We start from the raw sequence: 19,443 nt of genomic DNA on the forward strand, positions 1-19,443 counted from the left end.
CAGCCTTCGAGGACGTGCTCTAGTTACATTTTTCTGTGATTTTTACCTGTCTTCCTCAAGATAGATTCTAAGGTGACCAGCATTTCTTGCAGCGGTCTGACCCCCTCTTCTACCAAGGAATTTCCAAGCACTTGTTTAAAACTGAGGGCCAGGTCGCTCTCCATCTGCTCCTCCTCACTCCACTCAGACTCGAAAATCATTGGAGTTTGGGTCGGGGAGGCTAAGTGTAGGTGCTGTGTGCCAATGCCTGGACTTTGCAGGCTGAAGTGCATGTCTGCCGAAAAATGTTGGTGTAAGGCTGTTGCACTGAATTGCACTTGCGGTCGGTTCACTGCGTTCACTCTGCACTAGCAGTGTGCTTGTGTCTGTGCTGCTGGATAGGGAAAGTATCACTGCCAATCTTGCGCTATCTGTGCGATTACTGCACTAACTGTTGAGGGGAGATGGCCTTCGCTGATTCGGCACCTCTGCATCTATGCTGTGTGATTTATGCGCTCTGAGAGCAAATCTGACCTCTGGTGAAAACTTGCTGCTGCGCAACTGTTTTGCCCTGTGCTTATCACGCTGGCGGATCTGCCTTGCAGATGCGACACAGTAGCTCTGCCTCCCCGAGGGAGGGGACCTGGCCACTCTGCCACACTCACTGGCTCTGCCGAGCTCTGGTCGCAGAGCGTGCTTGAAACAAAGCACAGGTCCCGTTCAGCGGACAAGGTGACTATCGCTCCAGTATGGAGGACTCCTATCTGGGCGGACGCTGATCCGCGCTGCGCTGGCTTTGCTCCTGTGTTTAGAGGCAAAGTGATGCTTCGAATCTATGAAACACATGTCCAACTTCTACTGAAGCAGTTAATGCAAGATGTTCGCAAGCACTGCAGTCTCGCTGCTAAACAGTCAACGAAGGCTATAATTGGCAATCAATCTGCACAATCTCACTGAATCACACATTTTACAGTATAGCTATATCTTATCTGGCTGAAAAGCTGCTAAATAAGAGGTGGAGTTATAAGCAGGAAGTGACTAGAGGGCTGCAGAGACAGGAAGTTGTGAAGTACTACAGAAATGGAACAAGAGATGGGCAAATGTAGTTTTTGGAAGAAAAAAGAGAAAATGTGTTATTTTCAGTTGTGTTGAAACTGCTGAAGAGTAAATGAATGAAGTTGAAGCATAATGCCCGCCTCCGGTCTTGACATAGAATCTGGCCCCTGACCTGACTTTTTAGTAAGTAAAGTTTTCTGCTTTACTTCCCTCGTCTTTTTGCTTGTTCTTAAGGGGTAACTGATTGGACCGTAAGACTACCAGTACTGAGAGACTGTTTATTAGTGAATGTCTTGTATTTTTACAGTTGCACACATCACCCTAAAGTGAAGTGCGGTAAGGATACTTATCCTTAAATCTTTTTTTCTGTGACTACTTTTTGGTTACTTTTGCAATGTGTTTGGGATGAGCAGATGGCAGCAGATATTTTTCTACCGTGTCATACTTTTTTACTCTTGCACTTTTGCATTTACCGCAAAGGGTTTCTAAAGGTGGCTAGCATCCTAAAATGGCCGTTCAACAAGGTTTTTGCTCATCCTTTGGCCATATTGTTTTGTTGCCTTCTCAGGTAATAAAATGCCATATATGTAAAATCCTTTCCTAGGGAAAGCTGCTGCTTTCACGGGCTATGGGGCGGTTGTGTGTGAGACCGGATGTGGCGGTTGGGGACTGTCTGGTCACAGTACACATCCGGGTGCCTGAATGTTTCTGGGCAGATGTGGCAAGTGGCTATCTACGTTTGCATAGCCACTGCAAGTTTGAATGGTGCATATCCTTACCATCTAGGACCTTGGACGATCTCCCAGCCCAAATCTTGGATAAAAGGAGGGCTCCTGCAGCAATTCGACGATCAGCTTTGGAGCCGAGCCTAGTCCTCTAAGGAAGTGCAGCCCATTGATAACCTACAACCGCTGCAGCTAATGCCAATTCCAGTGAAGTCCCGGTGAAGCCCTGCTCCTTTGCCTGATCTCAAGAAGACCATTGTTGGTGCTTTAAGCCGTGGACCGGTGTAAACGACCAGTCTCAACCCATGGACTCATGCCTTTTGAGCATTCAGACGTATCTCTGGACCAAACGATGGAAGGACCGGTTCTCCAGCATGGGGTCTGGCATGGATTCACGTGTTCATGAATTTTCCCCGTCAGGCTGGGAATCCTTGTAAAGAAAAAATCAGTTTTGTTTCTGAACTGTCTTTCTTAGTAGTAACCAATCACTGGTCTCTGGGTCATACTGCCCCCAGCCAATGACTGCCCTCTCCCTAAGCCCCTCCTCTGGCAGCCATCCTCAGAATTTTACCGCACGTTCAAGTGTTGGGAGTCCTCGTGCTATAGCTCTCGAGCTTTCACTGCGTTTTGCATTTTTTCAAAGAGTTTAATCTAATTTTTTCAGTCAATCGAGCCTCAAGCTCCACCGTTTCTACTTCCAATCAACGGGGACCCGTTTTGGAATTTTCTACGCCACTCGAGGGCGAAGTTTTCGTCGAGTTACGCTTCTTAGATGATTCCAGAAGACCTTGAGGCCTACCCCGTGGACCAGCACAAAGGAAGCTTGACACCCGGATCCAAGCTGCTCAGGAACTGCCCTGGATGCGGATTGCAGGATGTTTTCAAGGAGGACAAGCATTCTAGATGCCTCTACTTCCTACACAAAGACAAAGCGCCCGTGGAAAAGGACTGTGCATTTTGCAAGAACATGTCGGAGCGGACCATGAAGGATCGGCGTATCCGCCTCACCAACTGGCTGGAAGGCAAGAGCCCAGCAGTAGGTGAGAAGAGGTCCGAGCGGTCTTCTAAGTCCTTTGAGGGCGCTCCGGTGACGGGGGCCCAACAAAATGCAAAGCACCACAAGTCCGCGGGCACCGGGAGCGCCGAATGGTTGGGCTCCTCGGCTGCCAGGCGGGGAGCACTTTCACCGACGCCATCAACCACGAGCCAACGCTCTGGCTCGGGCTAGAGGAAATCGGAGAACCAGGGTAAGCTTCTGGAGAGGCCCCGGGCGATCCCGACGGAGACAGCCGAGGGGGAGCGAGGCGGTGACCCTCCCCCCAAGGTGATGGCCTCAAGCACGCCTAAAGTCGTGAAGGCCTTGATTCACCCGGTTAAGGCCTCTATCGAGGTAGTCGTGGAGGTGACCTCGGGGCCCAGTGTTTCCCTTCCACCGCGAAGGGAATCCTCTTTCCAGCCCATCGATAAGACCCCCCTGAGAACCCCGGTGGAAAAAGAGGGGCGGCGGTGGCCATCACGGATACAGCCTCTCAGGAGGAGCTGGCTGGAGTCGTGAAGGTCCTCAACAAGAAGTTCGAGGAGGTCCGGTCCCACGGGAGGGATCCCGACGAGGCCGAAGAAGAGAGCGACGGTGGTGCCGACGCGGTTCCCATGGAGGCAGAGGATTCCACTCCCCAACCGTCGCAGCCAGCACCTGAGCCTCAGGAATCTTGAATGCGATCCAAGCCTTATGTTCGGATATAAGGACGAGATTGCCCCTACCCACGACGGAGGATCCAGCGGAGCCTGGCCCGTCGGGAAGCCCTCCAAGCAAGCAGAGGAGAGTTCACCCCCCCACCCCCTGCCCTTCCAGCCTGCTCGGCCCTCACAGCCTTCATCTCCTTCCCCGGATCCCAGGGATGACACGGGAACAGACGGCCACGACTAGGATGACAACGGTGGTGACGACGGAATGGGCCTTCCATCACCACCTCCTTGGGCCTCTCCCCCAGACGTGCTGGACTTCCTCCTCGAAGACAAGAGGGGGGAGGCCCTGGAGATCCTGCAGGAAGGCGAGGTGGCGTCGGACCGCGCCATAACGGTGGCCACGGACATTGCTGACACCGGTTTTCGCCAGTTGGGCAACATTGTTTGTCTCTGACGGCGTGGTTTGCTCAAGGCGACTGATTTCCGCCAGGACGTGCAAACCAGAGTTTTGGACATGCCCTTCGAAGGGAACAACCTGTTTGGCAAGACAGTGGACGAGTCACTGCAGGCCATCAAGGCCGACACAGACGGCCCAGGCCTTGGGAGTTTTGCAGCAACGACGGCCGCCCTTTCGGAACTCTGGAGGCAAGCAAGGTGCCTCCAAAGGATTTGGCGGTGGCTCCTCGACGTACCGCCAGGCGGCCCGCTCCTCGTTGCAGGAGGCCTACAGAGGACGCGGCAAGTCAGGAGGATCTCGTCGCAAAGGAGGCAAGGCCACTGCCAAGCAGGACTGAACCGGCTGTAGCGTCGGGCCCCCACCTGAGCACCCGGGTGGGAGGCCGGCTGGCGAAGATCGTCAGCGTGTGGGAGTCCATCTCCACCGACCGATGGGTGCTGGATGCCCTGGCCCGCGGGCACACACTCGTTTCTAAAGAAGTGCCCCGCATTCCACCCGTGGCCAGGAAGGAAAACCACGTCCCTCAACTGCTGCTGGAAATAAGGGCGATGCTGAAGAAAGGAGCCATCGAGCTTGTCCCAAAGAGGCTCCGGGGCTCCGCAGTGTACTCACGGTACTTCCTCGTAAGAAAGACCGGCAGTTGGCAACCCATCCTGGACCTTCGTCGTTTAAACAAGTACATCAAGGCCCAGAAGTTTCGGATGGTCACCCTCCAGCATGTGCTGGGGCAGCTGGAGGAAAGCGACTTCCTATCGTCGCTGGACTTGGAGGATGCCTACTTTCACATCCCCATTCTAAAAGGACATCGAAAGTTTCGCAGATTTGTAGTCCAAGGACGGCACTACCAGTTCATGGCCCTTCCTTTCGGATTGAAGTCGGCGCCCAGGGTATTCACCAAGTGCCTAGCACCAGTGGCGGCGCGGCTGCGTCTGCAGGGGATCCACGTCTACCCCTACCTGGACGATTGGCTCATCGGAGCAAAGACAAGATAACTCGCCGTCAGGCACACAGCGAAGACCGTCAAACTGCTCACGGATCGGGGATTCTCCATCAACTTCACCAAATCCCACCTGGTTCCGTTGCAGGTTGCACTGTTTCTGGGAGGCAAGCAGGACACAGTAGCGCGGCTGGCCTCTCCATCGGAGGAAAGGACGAATGCCATCCTGGGCAAGGTGCAGCGGCTGTTGGCCATGGACGTGGCCAGGGTGAGGTCCATCAAGTCCCTTCTCGGCATGATGTCCTCATGCATCTACCTAGTGCGCCTGTGCAGGCTGCGGATGCGTCCACTACAACAGTTCCTCGACGCCCGTTGGATACAAGCGGCGGGCAGCTTCTAAGACAGGATCTCGCTCAACGAGACCTTCTGCCAAGCGATCCAGTGGTGGGGCCCCCATGCACATCTGGCGGTGGCTACGGACTTCCAGACCCCGGCACATCAGGAGACTGTGGCAACGGATGCCTCCCTGGAGGGATGGGGAGCGCACACCAGAGATCTCCATGCAAGTGGCCTTTGGCTCCTGGCGGAGAGGTCACTACGCATCAACGTCCTGGAGCTCCGAGCTGTGTTCTGGGCCCTCGGGTCGTTCCTTCCGTCCCTCAAGGGCAAGGTGGTGAGGATCTTCACCGACAACACCACCACAATGTTGTACATCCGGAAGCAGGGAGGCACCAGATCCCCAGCCTTTTCCAAGGAGGCCCAGGATCTGTGGCACTGGGCCTTTGCCCAAGGGATGTTTCTGGTACCTCTCCACCTGGCAGGAATAAAGAACACCATTGCCGACTCACTCAGCAGGGAGCTGCGCTCGTGCCATGAGTGGGAACTGTGGCAGGATGAAGTGGATCGGCTATTCCAACGATGGGCAAATCCCCAGATCAACCTGTTCACAGCGGCAACGAACTCCAAGTGCCAGAGGTTCACCAGCCGGTTTCCCAAGTCGGGGAGCATGGGCGATGCCTTCTCATTCCCCTGGGACGGCCTGTTCCTGTATGCGTTCCCACTGTTTCTGCTTGACTCATCAACCAACTCAAGCGGTCCCAGTGCAGGATGAGCCTCGTCGCACCGGCGTGGCCGAGACAGATCTGGTTCCCGGACCTTCTGGACTTGTCAACGTCCTCCCCAGTCAAACTGCCGACAGACGTGGATATCCTCGCCAGAGAAGGAGGCGCCATCCTCCATCACGACCCGGGGTCGCTGAACTTGCAGGTCTGGCTACTGCAGCACTAGAGTTTGGAGGGTACGATATCCCGACGGACTGCAAGGAGGTGATTGCAAAGGCCAGGGCATCCTCAACTCTCAAGTGCTATGGACACAAATGGAAGAGGTTCTCTGTCTGGTGCCGGGCACAGAAGGTTAACCCTCAGTGGATTACGGCCCCTCAAGTGCTGCCGTACTTATTGTCGCTGGCCAAGGTGGGGCTGGCCCATGCCTCCATCAAGATCCACCTGGCGGCTATCTCCCGCTACACCAGAACTCCGGGGCGCTAATCCCTGTGGTCCCATCGCCTGGTGAAGGAGTTCATGAAGGGACTGTTTCGATCGTTCCCGCCGGTGAAGGCTCCGGCCCCGGCGTGGGAGCTCAACGTGGTGCTGACCAGGCTCATGGGGCCGCCATTCGAGCCTCTGTATTCGGCGCCGTTGAAGTTCCTGTCTCGGAAAACAGCGTTTCTTGTGGCCATCACCTCCGCATGACGAGTGGGAGAGATCCAGGCCCTCTCCTGCAAGCCTCCATACCTGACTTTCCATGAGACGAGGGCGGTGCTGAGGACGTACCCCTCCTTCATGCCCAAGGTGCCGTCGGACTTCCATCTCAACGAGCCCTTGGTGTTACCTTTTTTCTTCCTGTCGCCTTTCTCGCCGGCTAAGAGGACTTTGCACTCGCTGGATGTAGCAAGAGTGCTGAAGTTCTGCGTGGACCGCACGAAGAGTTTTCGGAAGACATCACGGCTGTTTGTGAACTTTGGACCTGTGAACCAAGGGAAGGCCCTCTCGAAGGCTTCCATTTACAGATGGCTCTCCGGCTGCATCATGCATTATCACCGGTTGGCAAACCGACCATTGCCCGGCCGTCCGAGAGCCCATTCGACCATAGCGATCACCGCTACCACGGCGTTCCTATCTGGTGTGCCCCTGCTGGACATCTGCAGGACTGCTACATGGAGGTTGACACACACCTTCACGAGATTCTACTGAGTGGACCGGGATTCCAGGGAGGAGTCCATAGTCGGCCAGGCAGTGCTGTGCAACCTGTTCGCCTGAAGGTGGGCCAGGTGACGAGGTAGGAGATGCTTAATGTTGAGCCTTGCCACCTCCCGTGGTTGCATGTGTGTATGCTATGTATTCTTCTATTCATGAGCATGTGAATCCATGCCAGACCCCATGCTGGAGAAGGAACAAGTTACTTACCTGTTATTGTTGTTCTCCAGCATGGGTCTGGCATGGATTCACATGCAAACCCTCCAACCTTCCCCTCTGCGGACTTCACTTAGTCCTACTGCCACTTTACGTGCTACCAAATCTGAGGATGGCTGCCAGGGGAGGGGCCTAGGGAGAGGGCAATCATTGGCTGGGGGCAGTATGACCCAGAGACCAGTGATTGGTTACTACTAAGAAAGACAGTTCAGAAACAAAACTGAAACTGATTTTTTTCTTTACCAAGGATTCCCAGCCTGACGACGGGGAATATTCATGAGCATGTGAATCCATGCCAGACCCATGCTGGAGAACAACAGTTACAGGTAACTTGTTCCCTATCCTCTGTGCTGCCTCACTGCAGCCGTCGCAAGTGCATCCTTGGAACATGGAGGATCTGCAACTTGTACAACATGAATGCTCCTGCATTTGTCAGCCTATCATAGATTTTCTGCCCCCTTCCCTGTTCTCCATAATGGTACATGGGCGTAAAGTCCTATTCATAAACAGCGTTCTCTTGACTTTGGTCGTTGGAGGCCTGGTCAAGGATTCCTAGGCCTGTCCTAGTGACTGGGATTGAGTCATTTTACTTACCTGAACTTTACTTACCCTTTTGACTTTTCAATCATAATCACTGGCATCGTCCAAATCTCTTAAGCCTACCTGTGAAGTAGAACTTTGGAACTGGTGACTCGAGGGCACTAGGCCTCAAGCTATCTTGGGTTTACACTCATTAAGTGTTGGGGAGCTATTCTGTGGTAATTCTAATACTTAAACATGTTTTACTGGTTATGATATGATATATTTTATTTATATTGCGCCTATACACAAGTGGTTATTGAATTGTATGCTTGCTTTCTTCTCATAAGGGTGGCTGTATATATATTTGTTTTTATGGCAAGTGTGTGACAATACTGGACTAGAGGTTGTACTTGCTTAGTGTGTATTTTAAAGCCCTAATAAAATCATTGTGTATTGTTAGAAAAGATTTTCTTTTTGCACCTTTCCCTCAATAGGTTTCTATTTGATACCCTTTCTTTTTGCTAGTTTTAAACCCTGTCCTGACTTTTGGAGTTCAGTAAAGCCTTCTACCTTACTTGCTTTATCTGTTTTGCTCATTATTACGGAGAAACTGACTAGTCCCAAAGACTGCCTTTCGTAAGAGACTGTCTCGATTTATGAATTATTGTATTTTTACAATTGCACACATCGTCTTACAGTGAAGTGAATACTTTGTATTCTTAAAACTTTTAATATAATGGCTTTGTGGTTACTTTTACAATGTGCCTAAGACAGGCTGGTGGCCTAGAAGGAGGAAGGGCAGAGTTCATCTTACCCATTTTCAAACCTAGGATCATACAGGTTAGAAATGGATCTCTGCAGTATGTAGATTAATCTGATTGTACTGCATTGTTTAATGTGCTATCCTACTCTGATACAAAAGGACTCCGTTTCCTCTTGCTATCACCCATACCCAGATCCCCTCAGCTGGCCTCTCCCTATCCCCTAACTGTTCTCTCCCTTCATGACGCATTTGAAGTTGTTTTTTGTGTCTTTTCCCAAGAAGCAGCCAAAACCTGCCGAAACTTCCGCCAAGATGTATTGCTCATACAGGAGATTCAGAAAGATTCCGGTTGCAAGGAAAACCTGCTGGAACCTGTGAAACTACCCAAATCTCAGTAGGACGATTTTGGGAGGCAACAGATAACTTTGAAACATTTATTTTTTGATCTACATGTTATGTTAGGCAGGCGATTTGTGATGTGAAGTGGGTGATCAGTTTTTCGAATACCAGGCAGCACTGGACACCTTGTTTTGAGACCATTAAATTCTGTTTCAAGCGTATGCAACCAAAGGCATGTTTGTATATCATAGAGAACTCCTCTTCAATAGGAAAACCAGAATGAGAGGGATTTTAATTGCTTTCATCTAGTAACAGCAGTATGTTTCCCCCTCACAGATAAACCGAGGTCATATGACGACTGAAGCCAAAAGAGCTGCGAAGATGGAGAAAAAGATGAAGATTTTACTTGGAGGTTACCAGTCGCGGGCAATGGGACTCATCAAACAGTTGAATGAGTTGTGGGATCAAATGGAACAAGCAAACCTGGAAATGCGTACTTTTGAGGAGTTAAAGAAACATGAGGATACTGCGATTCCAAGGCGACAAGAGGTAATATTCAAGTATAATGTGTACAAAATGGCACCCAATTTCTACAAAACCATTGACTGTCCACTCATAATATTCAACCTTAACTTTACCGTGTTTGCAGGCGTGATCATTATATGTATAGGTCATAAGGCACTTAAAGTTTTGCTATAGATTTGAGCCAATTTCTATGTCTCCTATATGATTTATACGCAGCAGCCTATAAAGAGCATAATTACCCACAACCTATTTCTGGCGAATGGCAAACAATGAAAGGGGCACGTTTTAATGTTTGTAGGCTTAATGACATTACATGAAATCAATGTATTACATTGTAGTCGTAACTGACCTCATCAGCTTTTTCATAGCGTATCCCTTTAAAAAAAGGCCAGTTATTATTCTATCAAATTTGTTCCAAACAGTAGGAGAGGAGACCTGCCAAATTGGCGCGTGGCACATAATCTACAGAAACTTCACAAAAATGTATAGATCTCCTTTATATTAAGTGCCTTCATAAATTCTGTTATGCCGGACAACAAAATATTAACATTTTAAAGACAAATGCACACACACTCTTGGTCTGCTTAGTTGTAAATTAAGGTGTTCAACACATGCAATCTTAGTTCCCTTGCTTACTGGGAGCGAGTCTGTATTGGGGTTGTGTTTGTGTGTGTGTGTGTGTGTGTGGTGAAGGGTTGTTTGGGGACCGGTGAGTGGGCTCATTTGACTTTCCGTCACAAGAAACCATATGTATGAGAACACCTCCCCTCAACCATGGCCAGGGTGCATTGTGATAGTCACCAGGGAAATGCACAGAATGCAGAAGCAACATAGGCCTGCTTCCATTGCCCCTACAGAGGAGGAGGGTGATGAGACTGTTTTTGTTTAACAGCCAGGTTATCAGCTTAGGCTGTAGAATAAAAACCCAGGCACATTCTGCTCTTTGGCTAGCAGTTCTCCAGCATTTGATCTTTCATAGATTCACATGCTGTGAATATTCCCTGACGTCAGGCTGGGAATCCTCGATAAAATAGAGCAGTTTAAATTCAACTGAAAACTTCAGTCACTTTAGTGCTCTCGTCGTCGTTTTGGGTCAAACTGCCCACAGCCAACAGGGAAACACTCCCTTATCTCCGTCCATGTCGGCCATCTTCAGATTTGGCAAGCGCACGTAAAGTGGTAGTAGGAGCCAAATGATGAGCCATGAGGGCAGGAGGGAGGGTAGCATGTGAATCTATGAAAAATACCAATGCTGGAGAACAGGTAAGTAACTTATACCTTCTACAGTATTGGATCTTTTATAGATTCACATGCTGTGAATAGATTACAAAGCAGTAAAAACAACAAATACCCAAGGGCGGAGAGTTCCGATATCACTTACCACTGCGAACAGGTTTCATAGAACTGCCTGGCCGACACTAGACTCCTCTGCATAATCCCTGTCGAAACAGGGTCTACCTGAAAGCGGTCTGCCACCTGCTGGTGGCAGAAAGAGATGCAGGCTCCAATCCATCTGGCAACAGAAGACTTTAAGACAGTCTTGCCGGGCCCTGTCGGTCTGAATGCGACAAACAGTTTATCTGTTAAACGGAGTGACTTTGTGTGGGCCAAATAGTACTTGAGGGCACGCACCACATCCAGTGTGTGCAGGGTGCGCTCTGCTGGAGATGCGGGAGAGCCGAAGAACAATGGTAACACCACATGTTGGTTAAGATGAAAGGTTGTAGGTACCTTGGGTATGAATCTTGGATTAGTTTGCAATACAGCCTTGCCCTTGTGGAACATCAAATAAGCATGAAGACAGTATCCCTAGCAGAGACTTGTAGCAACGGACTGAGGTCGGGCAGGTTTTGTTGAGGCAATCCACCTTCTGCAGAAGGGCTGTTATTCTCTCGTCTGAGGGTCTGGCTCTGCAAGCGCTGATGTAAGCACAGCGGTACAGTGCAGTCTGAGAGGGGGCTATGAAAGATACCATTGTTGGAGAACAGGAGTTAGGGTAAGTAACTCATTCCTTTCCCACTGTTTAATGACGCAAACTATTAATATTAGCTTTCACTTGCCCAGTAAGAACAAAGCTCCCTGGGACAGGGCTGAGCTTGGCAATAAGGGCATAAATAACTATTATATAGCGCTTGCAACCATGATCTTGCAGTTTCAAAATGCTTCATACCAAACCCTTTACTGTTGCATATCTAAACACCACTCTGTCATTTTACTGACCTTGGACGAATAAGAACGAATGACTGAGACGAAACTATAAGTTACAAGCAAATCTCTGGAGAAGATGCACTAGGCCAAGTTATCAGCTTGAGTTCAAAACAATGCTTGCCCTGATTGAAGTCAGCGACTCAAATATTAAAAGCCAAGAAACAAAGAGGGGTTTAGTTCCACTGGTTAATTGCGCTGCTAGATCCAAAATTTAGAAAAATCTACAAATGTATTAGACAGTTGGAGTCCATAAATCAACTAACGTAACACAGGTAATTGTCAAATAATTCTTGTATTCAAGTTCTGCTATTAGAGGTTGCCAGAGTAATTTGCTGACACGTGTTTCGACCTTCAGCGGTCTTTCTCAAGGCAAAACTCTGGTATCGTAAATGACAAATGATGTCAACCACAATCATATAAAACATAACATTTGTCAAGGTGGCATTCAGTCCATTACCAAAAAATGATAACAATACATATGTGTTCAAGGAAATGGATACCCGGGGTAACATCAAACACATTTGAAGAACAATATGGAAATCAATACATTACCAAAATGCCCGAAACAGAATAAATGTACCTGTCCAGGATCATGCCATCATGTAAAAAACAGAGAGAGAAGGAAAAAACCAGAGGCACAATAAGCCTCATTATGTAAGATCAACATTGTTCAGATAACGTGTCAACAGTAGTGCTTCCAAGTAGATAATTGATATTTCTGATGTTTGTTAATCTGCTTAGAATCACATGCTGTGCATAGGTCCGACATCCAGTGGTCACTGCGGAGTATTGCATTTTGTTTTTCGTAGTCGAAAAGGGACGTCGACAAGGCATGTCTGAAATACTATCCCTATAGTGACGTGCGTTGTACCCACAATCCCTCACGCGTCGAGGTCCCTCAGATTGTTTTTTTCCGCCCAGCTACTGGTCACCTTTACGCGGAGCTCCTCGAGAGACATTGCAGATTCCATCTCCTCAACCTTTGGTCGTTTTCCTATTTAATATATAACATATCGATCCCTCCCTCGACGCAGTTGTGAAGCTGTCTCCGCCGAGCAAGATCTTCGACGGAGGGGACGAGCGGAGGAGATCCTTCGGTGTTGCCGAACACGTGGCCTGGCCTCGCAGGCCAAATACAGTAGGGAGAGTGGGGTCGTGGGACATCTCTGGTTCTTTTCTGAGAATGCCTTTCCTTTTCCCCTTCCTTTCCCTTGGGGTCGTTATCACGATTTATTGCCTCAGCTATGGAGAGGACACCCTTTAGGTTTTGCCCACTTTGCAAGGGCAAGTTTACTTGGAAGGACAAGCATTCACGGTGTAACCGCTGCTTGCCCCTCGATCACAAAGAGGAGGGTTGCACGGCTTGTCGGCTTCTTAAGCCAAAGACTCTAAAAGACCGTAGGGTCAAGAGGTGGACGGCCTACGCTATGTCGAAGGCCGATTCTTCACCCGCCGCTGCTACCACCGACAGTGACGAGGAACGTGATAACACGAGCTCTGCTACGGAAGTCGTAGACCCCTCTAAAGAGCGCTCGTGCTCTTCGTCGTCTGTCCCCGGCCCCGACGGGCTCGGCTCAAGCCCTGCTTATGGGGATGAACACCCCGGCGACACTGACGCACACGATACCACACAACCCATGGCTCTTCTTTGTCGAAGACGAAGAAAGCATCAGCGCCCAAGGAGACGCAGGTTCCACCGGCGGCCTCCTCGGACCGTTCAGGTTCGAAGCCCCTCTTGCAGCCGCAACCAGCGACTGGGCTTTCGGCAAATAAGGGCGCCGCCCCCAACCCATCGGCCGGCGTGCACCAGCAGAGAGCGCACGCCGCCGTAGAACGATCGACACCCGTAACGTCGAAACCACAGCCCTCCGCTGACAAACGAGTCGCAGAGAGCTTGGCGAGGATCGTTGTAGCCGACGCCCAGAAGCGTACGCCGAAAGACAAGTCGAGCGCTACGCAGAGGTCGAAAGACACGCCGAAAAAGCCCGAAGAAAGACAGGGACTACCCCCTTCAGTCGGGGGGACCCCCAGCACACCGGAAGGCTTTTCGGAAGGCGACGGGACACTTTCCTCGACGTTATGGGAGAGGTCGAGCCGTTTTCAGCTAGATGACACTAATTTAACCCCGCTAGACCGCTCAGGGGTACCCCATGAAACCATGGAAAGGCTCCATCTCTGCATGGAGAGAATAGAGAGGTTTATGAAGACCCAGAACCCTCCCACTCCCAAGAGAACAAGAGAAGGGCCTCAGGAGGACCCCAGGGCCAAATATCCGAGACTAGTCAATCCCCAGCAGGACACAGCCTCAGACTTCCATAATGTGTATGACCTCACTGGTGAGGAACAATACTTGGAGGAGGAGGATGAATTTGTGGACGATGAAGAGGGACAGAACCAGGAGGAAGGTCTGGAAGACAGCCCAGACATGGTAGGAGAAGGCTTCGGAGAAAATCCAGAAGAAGGACCTTCTCATCCCTGGCAATCCCCATCAGTATATTCGGACACTGATGTCCTGAACCTAAATCCTCCTGACAATTCACCTGTTAGAAACACGTCTCCCATTGACGATCAGCCCACATTCAATGCCCTGTTGCGCAGAGCAGCAGCACATTTCGAACTGGACACTGGGGAGATCTCTCCTGAAATAGACTTTGTGGAAAGAGTAATTAAGGAGAAACCCCCAGTCAGCCAGACCATTCCCCTCCTCGCTTCAGTGAAGAGAAGAATCATCCCTTTGCTATCCACACCCGCACTAATCAGAGGAGTTCATCCAAGAATTGCAAAACTTTTCACCCCTTCACCCTCAGACCCGCTGTACATCAGGGGACATTCCATTCCGGATTCCCTTGTAGTAACTAATACAAGGAAGAGGGCAGGGGTGCCGCTGTCCACCAGCGAGGCACCACCTGACAAGGAGGGCAAGAGGTTATATGCCCTTGCAAAGAGAGTCACATGCTCGGCTGCCTTTTCGGCAAGAATTGCGAACAACAATTCTTTGCTAGCTAGCTACGCGGACGCGCAGTGGGCCAAACTGCGCAAAGACGCAGAAGAAGCGCCGGAACCACTACGTACACGCCTGCTATCAACTATTGGCGAAGGAACCCAGGTCAACCAGAGTATTGTAAAGAACTCTCTGGATGCTGCAGAGACAGCGGGACGTTCCCTGGTTCAGGGAATACTCCTAAAACGCCATGTATGGCTGCGCAACTCAGGGTTCAAACCGGAGACACAGGCGTCTTTAATAAATAAACCTGTTGAAGACTCAAACCTCTTCGGGAAAGCGGTGGATGAGGCTCTGGAGATGGCTAAAAAAGAGTTTGATACTATCAAAACTCTTGACCAGATCTCTAAGCCCACTACCAGACGCGGCTATGACAACAAACGCTTTTTTCGTGGCTAACGCCAACAGCAGAATCAGCAGCAACAGTACCCTGCCACCAATTACCAGACCAATAGTGGGCAGTACAGCCAAAGAGGCCAGCGTCGGGGCAAAGGGAGAGGTCGGGGGTCCACCCCCAGAGGCTCCCAAGCCCCTAACAACACCAAGTGACGCGAAGATTCGCGTCCCCTCCCATGCAACACCGGTCGGGGGCCGGATAACATCCTTTCTTCCAGCATGGGAGGGAATAACGTCAGACCGCTGGGTACTTTCCACCGTAGCCCACGGATACTGCATCGAATTCAACAGTTCCCCAACATACAGACCCCCGAGGGGACGACGCATGACACCGGAACACCTTGCCATCCTTCTCCAAGAAGTACAACTACTGCTGGAAAAAGGAGCCATAGAGGTCGTGCCTCTATCTCTGGTAACGGAATGTATTTATTCAGTGTACTTCCTTGTTCCCAAAAAGGATCTAACCATGCGCCCTGTATTAGATCTGCGCCCAGCTAACAAGTTTATCAAACCCCAGAAGTTTTGCATGGTGACCTTACAGGAAGTGATCCCACTGCTATCACAGGGAGATTACATGTCAACATTGGACACGAAAGATGCATACTTTCATATTTTAATGTTGCCAGCGCACAGAAGATACCTCAGGTTCATGATAGACGGCAAACACTACCAGTTCAGAGTGCTAACCTTCGGCATAGCATCAGCACCAAGGGTATTCACGAAGGTACTGGCAGTGGCAGCGGCCCACCTGCGCAGGTTGTCCATCCCAGTTTACCCTTACCTCGACGACTGACTCATAACAGGGGATTCTTACGAAACATGCTTCTCCAATACCCAAAAGACTGTAGAACTTTTGTTCCAGTTGGGCTTCTCCATCAACGAAAAGAAGTCCAGCCTAGACCCCAGCCAATTCAAACAATTCCTAGGGGCTCCAATTCAAACAAAGGACGGCCTCGTCTTCCCCTCCAACCAGAGGGTCCAAAACATGCTGTTTCAGATCCCTCAATATGTGACCGGTCGAGAGGTGACGGTACGCAAAGCAATGCGCTTGCTCCCCGCTCGGATGGAAGGAACATAGACTTCCTTTTATATCTCTCTTTTCTGTACTCACTCACGTCTAGAAGGCTCCCTCAGGGCAGAAAAATACAAACAGAGGGACCTCGACGCGTGATGGATTGTGGGTACAACGCACGTCACTATAGGGATAGTATTTCAGACATGCCTTGTCGACGTCCCTTTTCGACTACGAAAAACAAAATGCAATACTCCGCAGTGACCACTGGATGTCGGACCTATGCACAGCATGTGAATCTAAGCAGATACAACCATCAGAAATGCTTTTACGGTAAGTAATGCATTGTCATACTGAGTCAAAACAGGCTGTACATCATTGATTATATTTCCAATGTGGCATGCAAGCGTTATTTTTTAAATGTGCTGCAATAACCCCGGCCCGCACTACCGATTGCTGTGCATTCAACTGTGCCTGTTCGCAAACCAAAATGCAATGGCTAGTGTCATAAACCAGTGTCACTTTCACTATGTAGTGCAAAGAAAACACCATTGTGTTCCACATGGAAGTCTAAATGGAAGGTGAAATTCAAAAATGCATTACTAAATTGATATGCCCATAATCTGGTGCTTCATAATAAACTGCTGCTGATATAAGCAATAATGATATAGAATCGAATTGGCCTGTGTCGAATATCAAAAACAGAAAATAAATGAGCCTGTGAGGTTTTGTAACCCAACAACCAATCTGAAATGCCTAATAACCAATGATCTAATTACCTGTGTGTATATCCTGTTGGGACTAACACGAATGAATATGTAGCATTGGGTCACTGTGAAGCTTCAGTACATAATGTCCATTAATGGAATGAACTGGATATTAAACAAGAAATGAAGAACCAAACTTCACATGGGTAAGTACACGGTTCCACTAGCCCAATACCTCAAGGGAAACCAATTCATGGGCATCATCGTTCTAAAAGCGTATCTTAATCCCCCCCGCAAATGTGTCCTACCTGCAATATTCTAACGTCGTAACTGCAGCGTCAGGTATCTGCTGCTTCTCACTGCACTCGGCCGATCGAAACCATTATCATTAGAAAAAGGCACCTAATACGTGCCTGGCTATGTGTCTTGTCACATGCTCGTTCGTGCTCACGTGACTGCTGGTTTCAGTCCCCATACCAATAGGCGAAAGAATAGTTACATAATGTGTGACGCACAAACTTGTATAATTAAGCCCTGGAATATAAGGAGAGTGATGGTAGCAGTGTGAAGAAGAAAGTCAAAATAACCAGTAACTGCGTCCAGTAATTAAAAAGGCAACTACTGTAATATATGCTTTGGTAATATAAGATGGGTAATTTGTGATTGTGTCAAAAATATTAAATGGGAAGCTCTATAAATAAAATGTGTGATAAATGTAATTTTGCGTACAGGCCCAGGTCTGGCAGCCCGGCCAGCACCGGGCTCCACCATTGCCTTACCCATTATTTTAGGAATAAATGCAGAAATGAAAATGTGGCACCAATGAACAGCAATTCCATTAACATGCACATGGAGTATGTTGCTCACACCCATCAGCCATATTACAGAAAAACATGTAGTTCTGTGTCTTTATTAAGACCCATCGTGGTACATCTAAGCCGACAAATGGTGCATGATTCCAGCTGGCACAATAATGCTCGACGGTCTCCCCTGGGGTGGACACGTGCTTCAATTAGCCCAATGAAACGTTTATTTTGAACATCGTCCATTTGGTGATGTTCCTGCCAGTGAATGGCAATGGGCAGTTTAGGATCAAGGCTATTCAAATGCGAAAAGTGTTCCCTGGTGCAGATCCGCAGTTTCCTGATTGTGGAGCCCACATATACTTTCCCGCAGACACATACAATCGCATAAACCACATATTTCGATTTGCAATTTATAAAGTCACGTATTTGGATAGTGAAACTATTGTGACATGTAAAAGAATCAGAACACATTGCAAACTTACAAAATTTGCACATTCCACATTTAAAGAAACCTTTGGGTTTGGGTGGCAACCAAGATAATTGTTCAACCTGCATTGGCTTTGGAGCAAGAAAGGAGGGACAAAGATGTCCTCTAAGTGTCTGGTTACACGTGAAAATAAACTTCGGTCATTCAATGATGTATGAACGCAGGTCTGCATCTAACTTTAGAATGTACCAATGTTTATCGAGCAATTGAAACACATCTGTATTTTGAACATGTTTGGTAATGAGCTGAGCTTCTGGGTAGACAGTGGATTTATTAGTTTCAGAAACAGCAAGAATTCTTTCACGTAATGTGTCATTATCACGTTGCATTCCTTTCTGAATCCATTGACTTGAATAGCCTTGTTTTTAAAAACTGCTCCCTGATCTGTACAGATTCATTTACATACCCTGTTTGAGTACTACAATTTCTACGGGCTCGATAGAATTCACCAAATGGAATATTGTTTATAACTGAACGTTTGTGACAACTCGCAGCATTCAAAATGGAGTTCACAGCCGTGGATTTTCTGAAAGTCTGAGTGTGGATCGTCTGATCAGAAATGCTAATAGTTAAATCTAAGAATTCTATCTGATTGGGACTAGAATGTCCAGAAAATTCAATACCAAATGTGTTAGCATTCAAATACTCAAAAAATACTTGAAAAGATTCTGTGGTACCATTCCAAATAAGCAAAACATCATCGATGTACCTTTTCCATTCAATGATATTGTCAGTAAATTTGTGTTTTAAAAATGTGATTTTGTTCAAAATATCCCATAAAGAGGTTGGCCAACGAAGGAGCATACTTGGCCCCCATGGCCACGCCTCTGGTTTGCACAACAAGGTATTGACTATTAAACAGGAACTGATAGTGGTCTAAGGTGAATGATAGGAAAGCTTTGATCATTGCTACGTTCTCTGTGTATGAAGAAGAATGGTTCCGGAATGTGAAATCTATGGTGTCAAGCGCCAAAGTATGCTGAATCGAAGTATATAAGGCTTTGACGTCAAAGCTCGCTAACAGGTAATGTTCAGACCATTGTATGGATTGTAATATTTGTTTGGTGTGTGTGTGGTGTCCCGTAGGTAGGCTGGAAGCGTGTGAACCATCCCCTTGATGGCAATATCGATGTATTGTGACAGGCCTTCCGTGGCCCATCCTAGACCACTCATGATAGGTGTAATTTGTGGCAATTATAGAAAACTGTTTGTGGATTTTCGGGAGGAAGTACATGGTCGGAATGACCGGACAGGGTCCGAATAGATAATGTTTTTCATCGTCAGTGAGTAACCCACGTGAGTGCCAGTTTTGAATAAGGACAGATAAATCAGATATTGTTTGTTGTGTTGGATTCCCTGTGAGCAG

General features: G+C 48.6%; 1 protein-coding gene across 1 annotated transcript in view; it reads left to right on the forward strand.

The window, feature by feature from the left end:
* Window positions 1–19,443, forward strand: part of CDC5L (cell division cycle 5 like) — a 472,644-nt gene that overhangs the window by 445,573 nt on the left and 7,628 nt on the right. The window contains exon 15 of the mRNA XM_069605787.1: window positions 9,272–9,484. Within this exon, the coding sequence (XP_069461888.1) occupies window positions 9,272–9,484 (213 nt within the window). The remainder of the gene's footprint in view (window positions 1–9,271; window positions 9,485–19,443) is intronic.

Source organism: Ambystoma mexicanum, chromosome 4p (assembly GCF_040938575.1).
Source record: "Ambystoma mexicanum isolate Mex_15411 chromosome 4p, UKY_AmexF1_1, whole genome shotgun sequence".
NCBI lineage: Eukaryota > Metazoa > Chordata > Amphibia > Caudata > Ambystomatidae > Ambystoma > Ambystoma mexicanum.